The sequence below is a fragment of the Sitophilus oryzae genome, unplaced genomic scaffold, assembly GCF_002938485.1.
Source record: "Sitophilus oryzae breed Bouriz unplaced genomic scaffold, Soryzae_2.0 scaffold_1297_pilon_pilon, whole genome shotgun sequence".
NCBI classification, from domain to species: domain Eukaryota; kingdom Metazoa; phylum Arthropoda; class Insecta; order Coleoptera; family Curculionidae; genus Sitophilus; species Sitophilus oryzae.
The window spans coordinates 11,995,842-12,012,197 of record NW_022145945.1 but is presented as its reverse complement, the minus strand read 5'-3'; the positions used below and the strand labels follow the sequence as shown (position 1 = coordinate 12,012,197).

Sequence of the window (16,356 nt, the reverse complement as noted above, 5' to 3'; positions counted from 1 at the left end):
CCAATCTAAACTTGTTGCATTTATCTATGATGTAACATAATAAGTGACAAATCATTATAACTGACAACTTCGCAGAAAACAATGTTGTCAATTCTACAGATAAAATCTTCTCAATAATCAACGTTGACTAATTTACAAATAATGTAGTAACACTTTGTATACAGTAGCAGGATTGATATATTTAGTGTAAAGATTGTAAAAAAATATAAATTTCCTTTCTTAATTGAAATAGACATATGTTCTTATTTGAAAAATAGTGTTTTTTTTAAATAGTGGAGTCGTAGATATTCTGTTAAATTCGGAAATTTAGCACATAACGGCAACGCCGAATTTAACCAGAATACAATAAATTGTTTTTATATACAGGGTGTTTCAAAACAAATGCGAAAAACTTCAGGGGGTGATTCCTTGTTCAAAATAAACGGTAGTTTGCTTCATAAACGTTGGGTCAAAAGTCAACCATTAGGGAGATATTGCGGTAAAAAGATGGCGGAAAAATAATGTTTTTATTTTTTATCTTGAAAACGAAAAGAGATAGACTAATAAAATTTTATGGAAGCATTACTGTTATGAAAACACACTTTCTGGTAATTTTTTTACTTTTTTAAAATGAGCGGAAGGGGTTGAAATAAACTACCCCTATCATTCTTGTTAACAAAATTTAAAGAAACATCTTATCAATCACATGCAAAAAAATTAATTTGGATAGTTTAGTTTGTTTAGAAACTTTTTTATCTCTGGTATTTTTTTGATAAAACTCACCGATTTGAAATTAAAAAATAAAATGTAAAGCATTACATGTCAGGACAAAAAAAATTTTCTGATAAAGAATCTAGTGGGCTGCTGTAATTTTTTTAGGAAAAAATCTAGTCGGCCGCTGTTACTTTTTAGGATGTTCCTAATATTATTTTATTTGACATTACTCTACTGCAATACGTTATTATCTAGATGATTATTATTATCGTATTATCACTAGATTCTTAATCTAAAAATGTTTTTTGTCCTGACATGTAATGCTTTACATTTTATTTTTTAATTTCCAATCGGTGAGTTTTATCAAAAAACACAAGAGGTAAAAAAGGTTCTAAACAAACTAAACTATCCAAATTAAAGCATTTGCATGTGTTTGATAAGATTTTTCTTTAAATTTCGTTAACAAGAATGATAGGGGTAGTTTATTTCAACCCCTTCCACTCATTTTAAAAAAGTAAAAAAATTACCTGAAAGTGTGTTTTTATAACAGTAATGCTTCCATAAAATTTCATTAGTCTATCTCTTTTCGTTTTTAAGATAAAAAATAAAAACATTATTTTTCCGCCATCTTTGTACCGCGATATCTCCCTAATGGTTGACTTTTGACCCAACGTTTATGAAGCAAACTACCCTTTATTTTGAACAAGGAATCACCCCTAAAGTTTTTCGCATTTGTTTTGAAACACCCTGTATATGGAGCGTAGCACTTCATATCGTTCATATTACTAATTAAGTGGATTTTTAAATAGATTCTATTTTTAATTTTTATATTTTTATTCTATTTAAGAAACTTTTCTATTATACAATATACCATCCTGGTCACTTCTTCTGCGTAGTCTATATTTTAATGTATGCGACAGAGATAAATATAAACGATCGGTTGACAGCCAGAGAAGCAAAATAAAAATACACATACACGACATACAGTGTTGCCGGTTTTTACGTGCGTGGAAAAAAAATAAACTATATTAAAAACTTTCATTGCATACTACTGATATGAAGATAACATAAGTATCTAAGCTAAATATAATCGATTACAGCTGTAGTAAAATGAGTAACTAATTGTGAAAAATAAAGTTCCAACCCTAGATGCAACTTTTTTCGTAAACGCCAACTTGTGCGGTTTAGAAGAAATGAACCAACTTTTATCTCTTTTTAATACATTTGATTGCCCATTAAGCTGTCACATCACTATTTTACACGTTAAAATCCAGACCACCCAGTTTCGATGACCAGATGGGTATAATGTTGAAACAAATTTGTCACACAGGTAATGTTGCTTTAAAAACTTATCAATTTATTTTTAAATATATATTATAAACAATACATTTTTTTGGTAAAACATCACATGTTTTGAGACATCCTTTATTATATCTATAGTGTTCAGGAAGTTTAGTCCCATATATGGGAAAAATATACTTATTTTAAGTTTTTCCAAGATTTGTTATTATTGATAAAGGTTACTCTGTATCTGAATAAATTGCAAATTAAATAAATTCTCAAAATATGAAAATTTAATAAAAAGTTAATTCTATAATGTTGTTTTCATATTTAAATTGTTTGTTATCTTAACATAGTGATATTTTTCGACAAATGACAAAAAAACTATTGCAGCATTATTATTTTTAAGTGAATTTTATATTTATGAGGAATATAAGAAACTGGTATAAGAAGACGAATTTTTACTAGTTGTTTCCAGTTTGTAAAAATGTTTATCAAGTTTAAAAATTTCTCACAAGATAAAATAAGCTTTTTCCCATATCTGGTAAATTCTTGGATACACTCTATATTAAAGTCTTATAAATTTAAATATAAATTTTGGTTTGAAAGAGATATACAGAAAAAAAATAATGGACAGAATGTAAGAACAAAATGCGAGTTTTGAATTTTTCGCACTGTTACTTGTTTAGGCACCGAAAAATTGCGTACTTTTTATAAAAATATTATTGTCATATTGTTCCTTTTGTCGATGCTAATCCTCAGTCGTCATCTTTTTTCTCTGGCTTAAAGTCGACCATGGCGTGTAACTCCTCAGGAGTATACCTGAAATAAGAAAAAACATACACATTAAAAAAATATTAAAAATAAATAAAAAAAAACATCAAAGATATTTGCATCAATTTTTTTATTACGAGAGGCAAGCAAAATTACGTATCGCAGTTAGTTTTTTCTTTTCTTGTTTTTTATCTGAAATCTAAAAAAAGTTACAAGGGTGCGCCACTATTGAAAAATACGCGGTATACTTAAAACTAATTTTCAAAATTTATTGTGTAGAAAATTAAAATTACCTTATTAATTAGTTAACTTATAAACACAAAAATATGCATAGTGTGGATAACGTAGGATGTGGCAACGTTGCAAGGCATGCACCCTCAAGAAACGAACCTGCATGCGGCTCTAAAAAGGTTTTCTTTAAATTTCCCGAAAAGCGCCAAAAAATATAAAATTTTAAGCATTTTTGCAAAAAAAATCATGAATGTATTTCTTGGATCGAAGAGTGAAACCAGTTAAAATACTTGTCATTTTATATGTAAAATTCTATGGGGAATGTCATCGATGTTCATTTCCAAGCTAACTAGACGCTTTTTCGATCATACGGTACTTATTTAAGGCTTAGACTGATATATTGTCACTACTACAATCATGTATTTTGCATTTGAAATATCCGAGAATAGTTATTTATTATACAGGGTGTTTCAAATATATGTGCCATCTCTCGTGGGGTAGATTCCTCACCTAAAAATAAGATTTATTTTTGATATCAACAATATGTCCGATTCTGCTTTGTTTAGTACCTACAGTCAGGCACAGACTTTTAGGGGGGCTGAATAAGTCTTTGGGGGCCTATAAGTCTTTAGGTCACTATAAGAGAATATTGATTTGAGGTTAAAACCAATTTTAGACGAACCGCATCAATCATCTGAGGGTGGGTGGGGTCTAGGCCCCCCTGACCCCCCTAATCTATTTTATTATTAAATTTTATTCAAATTTATAACACTGATGTTGAATGCTACAGCAAATTAAATAAAAAAAATAATAATAATAATTACAAAAGACCTAGGTACTTTTTAAAGTTTTAATATCGTGTAACTTCGAAACTATATGCATTTCCGAACCCATGTTTATAGGAACTTTTTTCATATTTTTTATGGGGAATCCATGTGTACTTATTTAACACTTTGCTCAATTAATGACATTTTTTTTAAAGGTTTAAACCATTGGGTTAAGGCAAATTAATAAAATGTGTTTATCTTATGAAGAAGACTGAAGTCGACAAAATATCAAGAGACAAGTTTTAATCGGCATTAAATGGCCTATACAACTGTGATAACAAGAGAAAAAAAGTTAGTGACAGTAGCATACAGTTTTTTCGCCTCATATACACGTCCCTGGTGAATCTTTTGACACTTTTTTAGCATTAAAATATGTCACACTTATACTTTTATCCGCATTTAAATATGTCACACTTACTTTTATCCTCAAAATTTGATTTGAATCTCTATAAGCACTTGGAAGAAAATTATAATAAACCGAAAAAAATGAAGATAACCCCCTGTAACTAGTAAACAAACAAGAATCTGACCTATGTTGATATAAGAATCGAGTCTTATTTTTACATGAGGAATCTCTTCACGAAAGATGGCCCGTGTTTTTGAAACACCTTGTATAAGTGTTTTGGAGAGCATTTTATCCAAGCAAAAACGTAGTTCGAACTTTTGATTTTTTAAGTGGATAAAATGCAACTAAAAAACGAATGTAATACAACGTTTTATCCACAAATACATAATATTTAGTTAAATTATAAAAAGTTAATAGGAAAAATTAATAGCAGCATTATTTTCAAAAATCGAATTAAAGACAGGTCTTTTGTTATGAGCTTGACAAAAGTGAAATTCGAAGCTTGCGTCATGAGAATTTGCAAAGGTTTTTTCAAAACCATGGAAGAAGGTGATGAGGAAATATGCAAGAAGATGATGATGGTATTCTTGCATCAATTTTTGCTAAAGTTCAATACAAGAAGCAACTACCCATTTACTGTTTGTGAAGTCTAGAGAACATTGCGAAAAAGTGTAATTAAAAGTGTTATTTTCAATTTCAGTATTCCGCTTTCCGCTAACGCAGGGGCGCAACTAAACACAGACTTATTGGGGGTCACCATAAGGAAATATTTATTTGAGGTTAACACCAATTTTATACGATTCGCACCAGTTATCTGGGAGGGCTAAGCCCCCATAACTTCCCCCCTCCCTTATGGCGCCACTGCGTTAATGGAATAAAGTTATTTTATCCCAGTAGTAGATAAAATATAACTTTAAAGGCTTTATATGAATAGATAAATTGCTACTATCGTACGATTGCGGATAAAAATACAGTCCCAATATTCGGTGAACATTATTTTTGAAATCAAAATAAGTAAATTGGTGACAATTTACCCACAAAAATGCTTCGTTTGTCTGTTAGAGGCATAGAGGATACCAAACTTAAAAAAAAATAAATACATTTTTTAAGATATTAAAAAAACCGTTATTCCGATTTGAATGAGATCTTAGGTGCCCATATTTTGTTAACCGCTTTAACATTTGACTTTCATAAAAATCAAGAAAAAAAATATGGTAAGGGTGAAAACTACCCTCACCCCTACATAAATTTTAGTATAAATATACCAAACCAAACTCCACCGACGACCGATTTTTTTCGTAAAATGGTTCTTCAAGTACTCACTACATATCTTGTCTTTTGTAAAAAAACACCACCGCGCATACTTTTTGAGGAAAAAAAATCGGAATATGACTTCCAAAAAATGTTTCTTATCACATCAACCTATGTAGAAGCATAAAATCTATTATGAGCTAATAATCTAGTTGGCGAAAATATTGTATTTTGTTAGTATCACAAATGGTATTTGACAATAAGCTTCATAAATTTTAAATTAAGTAACGTTTAATTAATAATAATTAATTAACGGGTTTTATTGATGCCCTCTAACGGACAAACAAAGCACTATTGTATAGAGGTAAATTGTGACCAATTAACTTATTTCGATTCAAAAAATACGTAGATAGTTTTTCTACGAAACACTGAAACTCCCTGTATATTTTGCAGGTCTGCTTTGGAAAAAAAAATCCATTTTTATTTCAAAAACATGAGACTAAAAATGTGGTAAATACTAGGAGGACTATTTTACGAAAAAAAACAGTGGTCCGTAGAATTGGAAAATATTTCTACTAAAATTTATATGAGTGGGGTAGTTTCCACCCTTCTCATATTTTTTCTTGATTTTTGTAAAAATCAAAAGTTAAAGCGCTTAGCAAAACATAGGCATCCCAAATCTCATTCAAATCAGAATATCGGTTCTTAAAATATCTTAAAAAATGTGATTATTTTTTTAAAGTTTGATGTCTTCTAACGGAATACTGGGACACCTGTATGAATATATTTCTCAACATAGCACTACGTTCTAGAATCATGAATATTACATATAAATAGAATTATAAAAACTTACCCCAATAAAGTCTGCAAATCGCATACGAATCTGTATACGTAGCGTTTCCCCGCTGTTTTATGGATGATATTCTTATCGTAGTAGTACCTGAGCCCTCTAGAAAGCTTCTCGTAGTTCATTTTGGGCTTATTTTTCCTTATACCCCATCTCCTCGCAACCTACAAAATCATACGCGAATATTAGAAACGTTTGTTCAGTAGCGTATCACATATAGCCGCACAGGCATATTTAAATTAAAATAATTTAATTTGTGACTAATAGTTAATGACCACGTTTATAAGAATTATTTTAATTATTAAGTATTTAAAAAAATCAAATTCTTACCTCATCTGGGTCGGTTAACTTGAACTCCCATTCATTACCGGTCCAGGATATAAAGCCTTGACAGGACTTATCTGTCAGAAGTTCTAAGAGAAATTGCCATAATTGGATGGGGCCTGATCCTGAAATAAACAAAAAGTATATGTTAACAAAAAGAATGAATAAAAATTTATACCATATGATCGAAAAAAACGGCGTCGAGTTGGCTAAGAAATGACGATCGATATAAATAATATACCCATATAAATTTACATATAAAATGACAGCGATCTTCATTTCATAGCCATCGCTGGGAATTCAGGTGGTAGCTCTGCTGTAAAAAATGCCAAGTTGCCACATTTATTTATTTATTTACTGACATTATCATTCGTTTTCACACTATAGTTTTGTATTATAAGTTTTTGGTTTCAATGAATTCGGTTGTGATACTTTAAGCTTGAAATTTTTTACTACCAGTCTTTGCAGTTGAACATAGTTCCTTTTAGAACTTCTTTTAGTGCGAGGTGTATAGTCGATGTGTGTTAACATTGGGCGTCGAAGAAGCCGAGATCCACGTAATTGCTTGGTATTTGCAACTGATATCTATCGATTGCTGGCGGCGGCTTTTAAAATGTTTTAAAAAATATTTTTTTAATTTTCAATGTTAAATTCAATTTATTTGAAAAAGGTTGTTATCAATTTATTTTAAAAATGGTAAAGAGAAAATATGTTTCTTTTGGCCAGATATACCACCCCTAAAAATACTTGCACTTATTTATTGGGACACCCTGTATAATTATAATACTCGTATACATACAATAGTATAGTAAACCGATCATTTATGAAATTCGCTTAGAATTAAGTGATTATATTTTTTGCCTTTTTGCTTTTATTTACAACTACTATCGTGTGATCGCAAAAAAAAACGACGTCCCGGGCTGGGAAAAAACGATCGACATTTCCCTTAAATTTACATATAAATTGACAGCTATCTTCATTTCATAGCCATCGCTGACGCCGTTTTTTTCGATCACACGGTCCTATTTATCAAAATTAATTAAGATATGCCAATTTGACTTAACGTGCTTCAGTAGCGTATCAAATATTTGTGTTATTAAATAATTATTATAACTTATCTATTTTTATTAGAAATTATATTTTTATAACCATTTTAATAATTACAGATATTGACAACGTAAAATAAAACAATAAATTATTGAGTCCACCTTACATTAAATTTTTACGAATTTTGAATAAAATTAGAACGGCACCGATAAATCGGAATTTAAGAGTTCATTTCATTAGTCCGAAAAAGTAGCAAAATAAGCGTTCGGCATTTAACGTTTTATGCAAAACTGGGTAGATATTTTTACATAGAGAAGCAAATTAAAGATAAATGATTATACTATATCCGTATTGTAGCACATTTTTAGACAACTTCTTTATTTTTAAGATTTTGATGGTCAAACATCAACAAAATATTCCTTATGTTTGGACTAAATTTTCTCGAAAATAAAGACATAATTTCAAATTCCGTTACATTAGGGAAATAGATGGAAGTTTTGTGATTACAGTGATATATAATTTATATGGTTTTGTAACAAATTGCTCGCTATTTTATGGCAAATGCTGAAGCTCTGCAAACCTTAATCAAGCCTTAATCAAAGCACGTGTGTTTGGAAATTTGGGTGTGGCTTAACACGACAGGATCGGGCTAAGCCTTAGGCAGATTTCTGAAATATAATATAGATTTCGTTCGGTCACACTCCCGCTTTACCCGACTCCTGAGGGCGACCCGAAAGTACATCGAAATAGATTCTTAAGTCGGTCATCGCGCTCGACCAAGTTTTTTATGTGCTTTCTCCTTAATTTCTTTTTCAAATGTATAAATAGTAAAGTAACTTCACCTGTAAAACATGGCCCTCCCGAACCAGCACCTCCGGCATACCCTATCATCCCATTCTGGATCATAGGTTTGGTGTCCTGATGGGGCCCTAGTCCCCCTTCTCCCCTGCTCAGGAAGCCAGGGTGGGCGTGCGGATGGTGCACCAGGGCGCCCAGATCGTGGCTGGGCGGCCACTGGTCACCGGGCGAGGGTTGGGCACCTCCCGCGCCTCCTGGCACCGTCTGGAAGGGCGAGGTGTCGTAGGGCGAACTATATATGTCCCCGTAGGAATCGCTGTAACGGCCTAAGTGGGAAGAAAGAATGAATTTCAATAAAAGCACAGATTAGGTATCCTATAAGTATACAGACAAAAATCTTGTGCCTAATTCGTGGTACGAAAATTGTTTTTTATGACAATGAGCAAACAGGTAAAATTTCCTGTGCGCAAAAATAAACTCCCGTTTATACAGCGTAATGACTTCAGCCGGTCACAAGGCCGGTCAGGCTATGATTAGCAGCGGCGTAGCGTGGTCACAGAGTAAAGAATATAAAGAGAGCGTTAGCCTAGCCGACGGAATTCGTTTCATCTTTTGTTCTGAATTTCAATGATCTCGTCCCTTTAAACCGGGGTTAACGTCGTTGCCGGTTGCTCTCTAATATCTAGAAAAGCGTTGTTGCCGTTTCTTTTTATTTTTGATTTGAAACACAGGAGATAAGTTTCAATTTTGGTTTTAATCTTGAGAAAAAAAAATCGAGAAGTTAAGGTAGGTATTATAATTTAACCAATGTCTATAATATATAATTTTCCCAGATTCGAAACCACCACCCTAAAAAAATCGTCAACCCATAGACTTTTCTATTCCTCCAGAAACATTTTACTTTTATATGTATTATGTTGGGTATGTAAAGAACCTCTTTAAATTATTGTATTTGTTTAGTGCATATTATTTTACAAGATATTCAAGAGAGACTGATAGATGTTCGTATTATTAAGCAAAAAAATAGAGCAAATGTTAACAGTATTTAAAAACCTGAACATAATTAGTATTTATTTACCTTGACTTATCCTTGGGCACTCAAACTTTAGGTTAAATCTAACCTATTATTATAAGTATAGGTATACTGTATACTGTATACTACCTAACCTACTATAACTATAGGTATACCTTTACCTAAACCTTCGGTAGACCTAAATTTTCTGATTTTAGGTACAGTTTTTCTAGATGCACTACATTCCATCGGCTTTTGTTTTAGAAATTACTTCCGTACCCCCTTCTCGTATCATCCATCGTATTATAAATACGCACACACAAAATGTAAATACCACTATAAATACCCGAAAAAACACAACTTTTTGGCGAAAAAAATATCAAACTCTGTAATCACACGAATAAATCTAACCCGTGAATCAAACGTTTAAATTAACATAGATAAATAGGTTGGCTTTGTTTTGTTTTGTTTATTAAATAATAAATAGGGTTACGGATGGATTGACATACGGCAAGAGCATCAACAAAACTTGCTGCCGACGTTGTCAGACGTTTCCCAATTTCACTGGAATACCATTTATTTTAAGAACGCATTTATAGAATTTCAAATATTATACTAAAATTTCATGCGGTAGACATCAATATCTTCATAAATTGTTTTACTATTAATAACTGTATGTCGCTCTGTTTTAATAAAACATTATTAAAACATATACATTATTAGTAAACACAACAAAGTAAAGTGTGAAGTTGTGTATTATTAGTCATTTCACAGTATAGAAAATATATTAGTCATTTAATTTTTATTCTTAAATGACATAAAGAACATTTACCACTAATTTCAAGAAATAGATTCAACAATTAAGTAGTTGATACAAATTTGTTTTACAAAATATTTGGTGTTTTAATATCAATACAATATCATCAGAATAAACTTGGCAATCTTGTAATCTTCTTAAAATGACATTAAATTGTGCCCCTTTAACTACGAGTTTTTTTTCGGTCTTTGTCTAATAATGTTACTTGTTCTGTACGCTGTGGCGTGGCGTCAACGATGGATGAACGATTCGCAAATCGGAATAGGTCGTTACAATTAGTTGTTCCCATTAAAGAGGCTTCACTGTGTTTTTAAAAAAATATGACGTCTTTTTTTCGAAGAAAACGTTCAAAATTCGGATGCATGAACTAGGCTTTAGTAAGCTTTATTTTTCTGCAAGTATAAATATCTACTTACTGCCAAACGCGGCATGTCCTCCCGTTCCCCCATGATATCCTGCAATCATGCCGTTCTGGAGCATGGTCGGTTTTATATCGGGATGGTGCGAGGGGGGCGGGCCGCCTCCACCGCCCCCGCCCCCCATAGCCATGTCGTGGCCGGCCGTCGGGTGGCCCCACTGCTCGGACCCGCTCGAGCCGCCGCTGGGCACCGTCTGATAGGGTGAGGAATCCGCGTACGGGCTGCCATAGGCGTCCGTGTAGGGGGTGTCCGTATACCTCCCCGTGCCTGGAAAGGAAAAGATAGAAGTTGATAAAATGAATCATAGAAAAAGGTAATTATACAGGTATAGGTACTCATTTGACGTTAGCTATATTAAAATAATATGTATTAGACATCAGTAAAAGACATTTTTACATTATTAATTGTTTAATTTAGAAATAAAATAAATTTATAATTTTGTTTTATGGCAAAATCTGCATACAGGGTGTTTCTTAATGACATGCTAATATTTAAGTAGGTGATTCTTAAACCTATTCTAAGAGAAATACTTCATGTGCATGTATGTCCTAAACCAGTAGTTCCCAAACTTATTTTTCTCGTGGACCACTTTCAAAATTTTACTGGTTTCGGTGGACCCCCTGCTGCTACATTTCTACCACATTCTTAAAGTCGCCAAAAAATAAAAATTGTGTCACTTCTGAGTTCTGTCCCTATATTCCGATATGTAAAATAAAAACGAAAAATGGTACATTTTATATCACTTTATTTATTAAAAGAATAGAATTACAAGAAAAATATTAAGGTAATATAGGTTCAGGTCATAATTTTAATTAATGGGAAGGATGTATCTGATGGAGTGTCAGCAAACGATCAATGTTTGGCTTTATTTTTGTGAGCAATAACCGCAAATCCCCCCGCTCTGTGATGTTTAATTTGCTCCTTTTTTTTTGTTAAGAGGTTTGTAACGCACTAAAACTCCTTTCGACAAGGTATGACGAGGGAAAAGCTATTAAAAATTTCCTTGCGATTTCCCACAGTCCAGGATATTTTTCGGGTATTTCTGCTTGCAGCCAAAATGTTGGGTAGCCTTTTCTAAATTTCACCTTCAGCTCCTCATTAGTGCTTAGCTCGAGCAGCTCCTCTTGTAATACAACATTGGCCACTTCCGTTTCATCAAATGGATTTATGATCCATGGTGGTATATCCATCGTCAGTATATCTTCAAACCTGGTTTTGAAGTCATCATGCAGAGCACTTAAATGTTGACTGTAGGTATGGATATCCTCATCAATACATTCTACCTGCGACAAGTTTGGAAATTGAGAGAATTCGCGCCGACTAATGTTTTGCTTCATAAATTTCAATTTCCCAAGAAAAGCCGAAATTATCCCCTTTGTTTTTATTAAATTCAGGCTGTCCCCTTGTAACTGCAAGTTAATATCATTAAATTTTTTAAACAAATCTGTCAAATACGCAATGTCTGCTTTGAATTTGATCAAGTTTTCTTTTAAATCTGGATCTCTACTTTCTAAGAACTCTAATATGGAATCGAAAACAGAGTAAAATCTCGTTAAGCATGCACCTTTCGACAACCAGCGTACTTCAGTATGTAAGAGCAGTCGTTGGAAGTCTTCATCATTTTCGTCGCACAATTGAGCAAATAAACGCGTATTCAATGCATTGCTTCTGATTTTGTTGACAGCTTTTATTACAAAATGAAGAGATTGGTTCAACCTGTCACTTAAATGTTTTGCCACAAGATGTTGTCGGTGGATTACGCAATGAATAGCTGTAAGTCCTGGTATAATTCTTTTGAGATGACTTATAAACCCACGATATCGCCCGACCATTGCAGGAGCTCCGTCTGTTGCCACTGAAATAATGTTTGTAAATGGGATCGATTTTTCCGTAAAAAAATTACTCAGGACATTAAATATTGATTCGCCTTTAGTGTCAGTCTCCAAAGTTCTGGCAAATAGCAATTCTTCGTGAATTTCTTCCTCAACAATAAATCGGACATATGCCAATAGTAATGCTTCATTACTGGGTAACGTTGACTCGTCCAGTTGTATAGAAAAATGAGTTTTTTGCAGATGATTGCACAAAAAGCTTTCGATATCAGAGCTCATTTCATCAATGCGTCTTTGTACAGTATTGTTACTTAATGGAATTCTTTTTAGTACGTCAAATGGAGATTTGTGCAAAACAGTTTTTAAAACCTCTTCAACAGCGGGTAAAATTAATTGTTCTCCGATAGTGTGCGGTTTTCCAGATTTTGCTATAAGTAATGAGATATTGTAAGATGCCCGCAAGCCATCATCGTTACTTTGAGATGTTGAAGCGAACATACTGTGCATGGTGGGTCTCTTTCCATATTTTTCTTTCAATGTTTGAAAATATTTTAAATCTTTACCTATTTTATCAGTATGACACCTTTTTAGATGATCTTCGAGCTTTGATGGTTTCATAGAGTCATTGCTCAAAACTTTGTTGCATAATAGGCACATGGGCAATTGTTTGTCTGCCTCTGATGGAACAAAACCATATTTCAAATAATCGATACTATATTGTCGACATTTTTTCTTTGCTGTAGCCATGTTTCGTGTCAGTTACCTTACCTGTAAAAAAAATGTTTTAGTAACCAAGTTTTTTTCTGAATATAGGTATCACACCGCAGCCTTTGTCAGCACGCGGAAATAGAATTACGGCTTGTAAAGGGACCAACTAATAAACCGCTGAGACCAATACAGACGTTTTCACAAAACGGTATCAATTTTAAAGTACATAATTTACCACTAATTTTTAATAGTATAAATAAAAATTGGTGTACTCAGTATCGAATACTGATCATATTTGTGTAGGAAAAAATAAAAGTCGAAATCCCAAAATTGTCCATAAAAACGATAACTAACATTTTATTAAATCAATGAGTTCACGCGCTCCGTGTATTTGCGTATTTTTGTCTGCGGCTTCATTGTTAAAACGTGACAAACTGGCATCGAAGTCCAAGCCCCGCCCTTTTCCCGTCGCCCGCGCACCGCTCGCTCTTTCCGAAAAGGAATAGTTTTGATAAAATAGTTACTTCAAAACCAATTTAAAATGATTATGAAATTACTGTTTTATAAAATTAGTAGTTATTTGCAAGAAAAATTACAAAATTAATTGCTCTGCAATATTGCTTATTCGGCCTTTTTAGAGAGGTAGTGTTTCTCTCGTGAAAAAACAATTGAATAAAACGTGCTGTGTTTGTCTTCAAATCGAAAGAGGACAATTAAAATATCTGTAAGTTACTAAGTTACCTATCTATACAGGCCGTTGTGATCAACCGACTAGTACACGTAAACAAAATACTTAAGTACTATAACAAAAAAAGGTAGGTTACTTACTTTTCTCCGGCACTAGCAAACACAGATATAAATTTTTCTCACAACTTTTTTTCCAAATTCCGCCTTTTTCGAAATTCCGGAAACAAATGAATGCGTTTGCCTTTGGCATCAAGTATTTATAGTGGTGATCAAGTTCATGTCTGAACAAGCATTAAGCATTGTCGGGCGGATAGCGCTTTGCAAGTCTGTACACGAAATTGTACGTAATATCGAATACGCAAGTTTGGACAAGTAACAGTCGCTTGCCTTATTAAAATATTATCTGCTTAGATAGGTACTTAAAACAATGTAGGTAGGCCCTTATAAAAACTATGCTTACATTTTTGCTCTTTACTATCAAAAGCAGATAAATTTTCGTGGACCCCCATTAACATCTTATGGACCCCCATTTTTTGTTCACGCCTACGTAGACCCCCAGCAAGTCTCCCGTGGACCCCTGGGGGTCCACCTGGACCACTTTGGGAATCACTGTCCTAAACATATTAATTTCTGAGATACAGGGTGGTAAAGTTTTCTAAAAAAAACTCTTTTTCATAATAAATTTGATTTAATTATGGAAATCTTTATGAAACTTGATACACGTCTTTGATGTATCAAAATACATTTTTTGCCGTATATATTACGGTTAAGGTCCGATATCCGGTTAATATCGACATTACCTGGTTAATCTCGAGAATAATATAAAACAAAACAACCAAAAACAAAACCAAACCCAAACATTAACCTGTTAATGTCGACATTAACCGGACATCGGACTTTAACCGTAACATAAATATATACAAAGAATTTTATTTATTTCAACCAGTGCCATCCATACAGATTTTACTTTGAATATTTTTGGGGAAAAAGTGATACAACACTGATACAATTTAATTATAACATCAGATATATTTTAACAAAAAAATTAGAAAATTTTACCACCCTGTATCTGAAAAGTTAAGATGTTTAGGACATATTTTATATTCATATGAAGTTTTTTTCTTAGAATAGGTCCAAGAATTACCTCCTTAAATATGCCATTAAGGAACACCCTGTATACTTAAATCTGGAAACATATTATGTCATGACTTTAATTATTGTGGAATTATTATGAATCTTAGCAGGAAGCTTCAAAAATAGTTAACCTATGTAAGTAGGGGAGAGTGGGTACAATTATTGTAACGTGGTATAAATGCATTTGTAGTACCAGCTACCATAACTTGGTATATGTTTTTAAAGGTTTTTAAATACGTATATACGATCTTCTTTTTAATATTAGGTAGATAATAGAACGCGGTTTGGAAAAATCAACGTCTCTGTCTAGGTTAGAATTATACTTCTAGAAAGAATTGTACCTATATAGAATATAACTTTGAAGCATGTTATTTGAAGGAGTTGCTTCATATCTTGCAATAAATGTGGGCATTTGTTTTCTAGCGATTATTGTTGTTTGAGTGCACCCAAATCATATCTTAACCACCGTCTAAAGATCTTAGACGGTGGTTAAGATATGAGACGGACTTTCAAATAACTTAAAAAATTTATTTTAGGTACAGGGTACAGGAACATGTATAGTCAAAAAGTAACAAATTTCAAAAACGAAAGTTACGAGTGAAATAAAAAAAGTGGATTTCCATTTGAAAAAAAAATATTTATGATAATTTTATAATCGCTCAATTCCATGACAGCTGCGGCCATTATTAGGTATATGACATTCGGACAATTTAATTTTTGACATAGATAGCAACATGTCTTCTCTTTATACTTTTAATATTGATATATATACTTTAAATTTGACGTTTAGACTATATACATATTTTTGACAGGCAGTTTTTTTCCTCCAAGAATTATAAATATTTTTTTCTCAAAAACGGTTAACGTTAGATATAGAGTGTTTAATATCAAAATTCATAAAATTTTACAGAGAATTTAAGTATGTAATAAAAAATGGGCTCACCCATTTAAAATAAGAAAGTGGCTGTCAACTTCCGGTACTTCTGAAAGTGCCGCCATATTGAAAATATGTTTAATCGATAGATCTCAATGTGAAACAGTGATATGCACAAAATCTCGTATATTTTAGTTTTCTAGAAACTTCTAACGCAGGCTCAGCCTGTATAAATACTTGAATTTTGTCAACCATTATACATACGTCATTCAATTTTTACAAAAAATGCATTAGAAGTATATCATTATCTAAATAGACCGGGGGCCACATTTAGCTTCGTCGCCCCGGGTCCCCGACAGGCTTAGTCCGCCACTACCCCCTATGTTTGTACCCCTTAACTGTACCCGCTCTCCCTCCCTATTAGTTACGTACTTATGTAAATAAATATTAAAGA

The 16,356-nt window shown here is 32.7% G+C and overlaps 1 protein-coding gene across 2 annotated transcripts in view; it reads right to left on the bottom strand.

Moving 5' to 3' along the window:
• Positions 1-1,368: 1,368 nt before the first annotated feature.
• Positions 1,369-16,356, bottom strand: part of LOC115874794 (protein C-ets-1) — a 408,685-nt gene continuing 393,697 nt past the window's right edge. Inside the window, exons 5-9 of one of the 2 annotated variants that reach the window (XM_030890077.1) lie at positions 10,665-10,934; positions 8,464-8,745; positions 6,581-6,699; positions 6,257-6,414; positions 1,369-2,796 (exon numbers count right to left, since the gene is read on the bottom strand). In XM_030890077.1, the coding sequence (XP_030745937.1) occupies positions 2,733-2,796; positions 6,257-6,414; positions 6,581-6,699; positions 8,464-8,745; positions 10,665-10,934 (893 nt within the window). In that variant the 3' untranslated portion in view covers positions 1,369-2,732. The remainder of the gene's footprint in view (positions 2,797-6,256; positions 6,415-6,580; positions 6,700-8,463; positions 8,746-10,664; positions 10,935-16,356) is intronic. The other variant, XM_030890076.1, reaches the window with a different exon arrangement.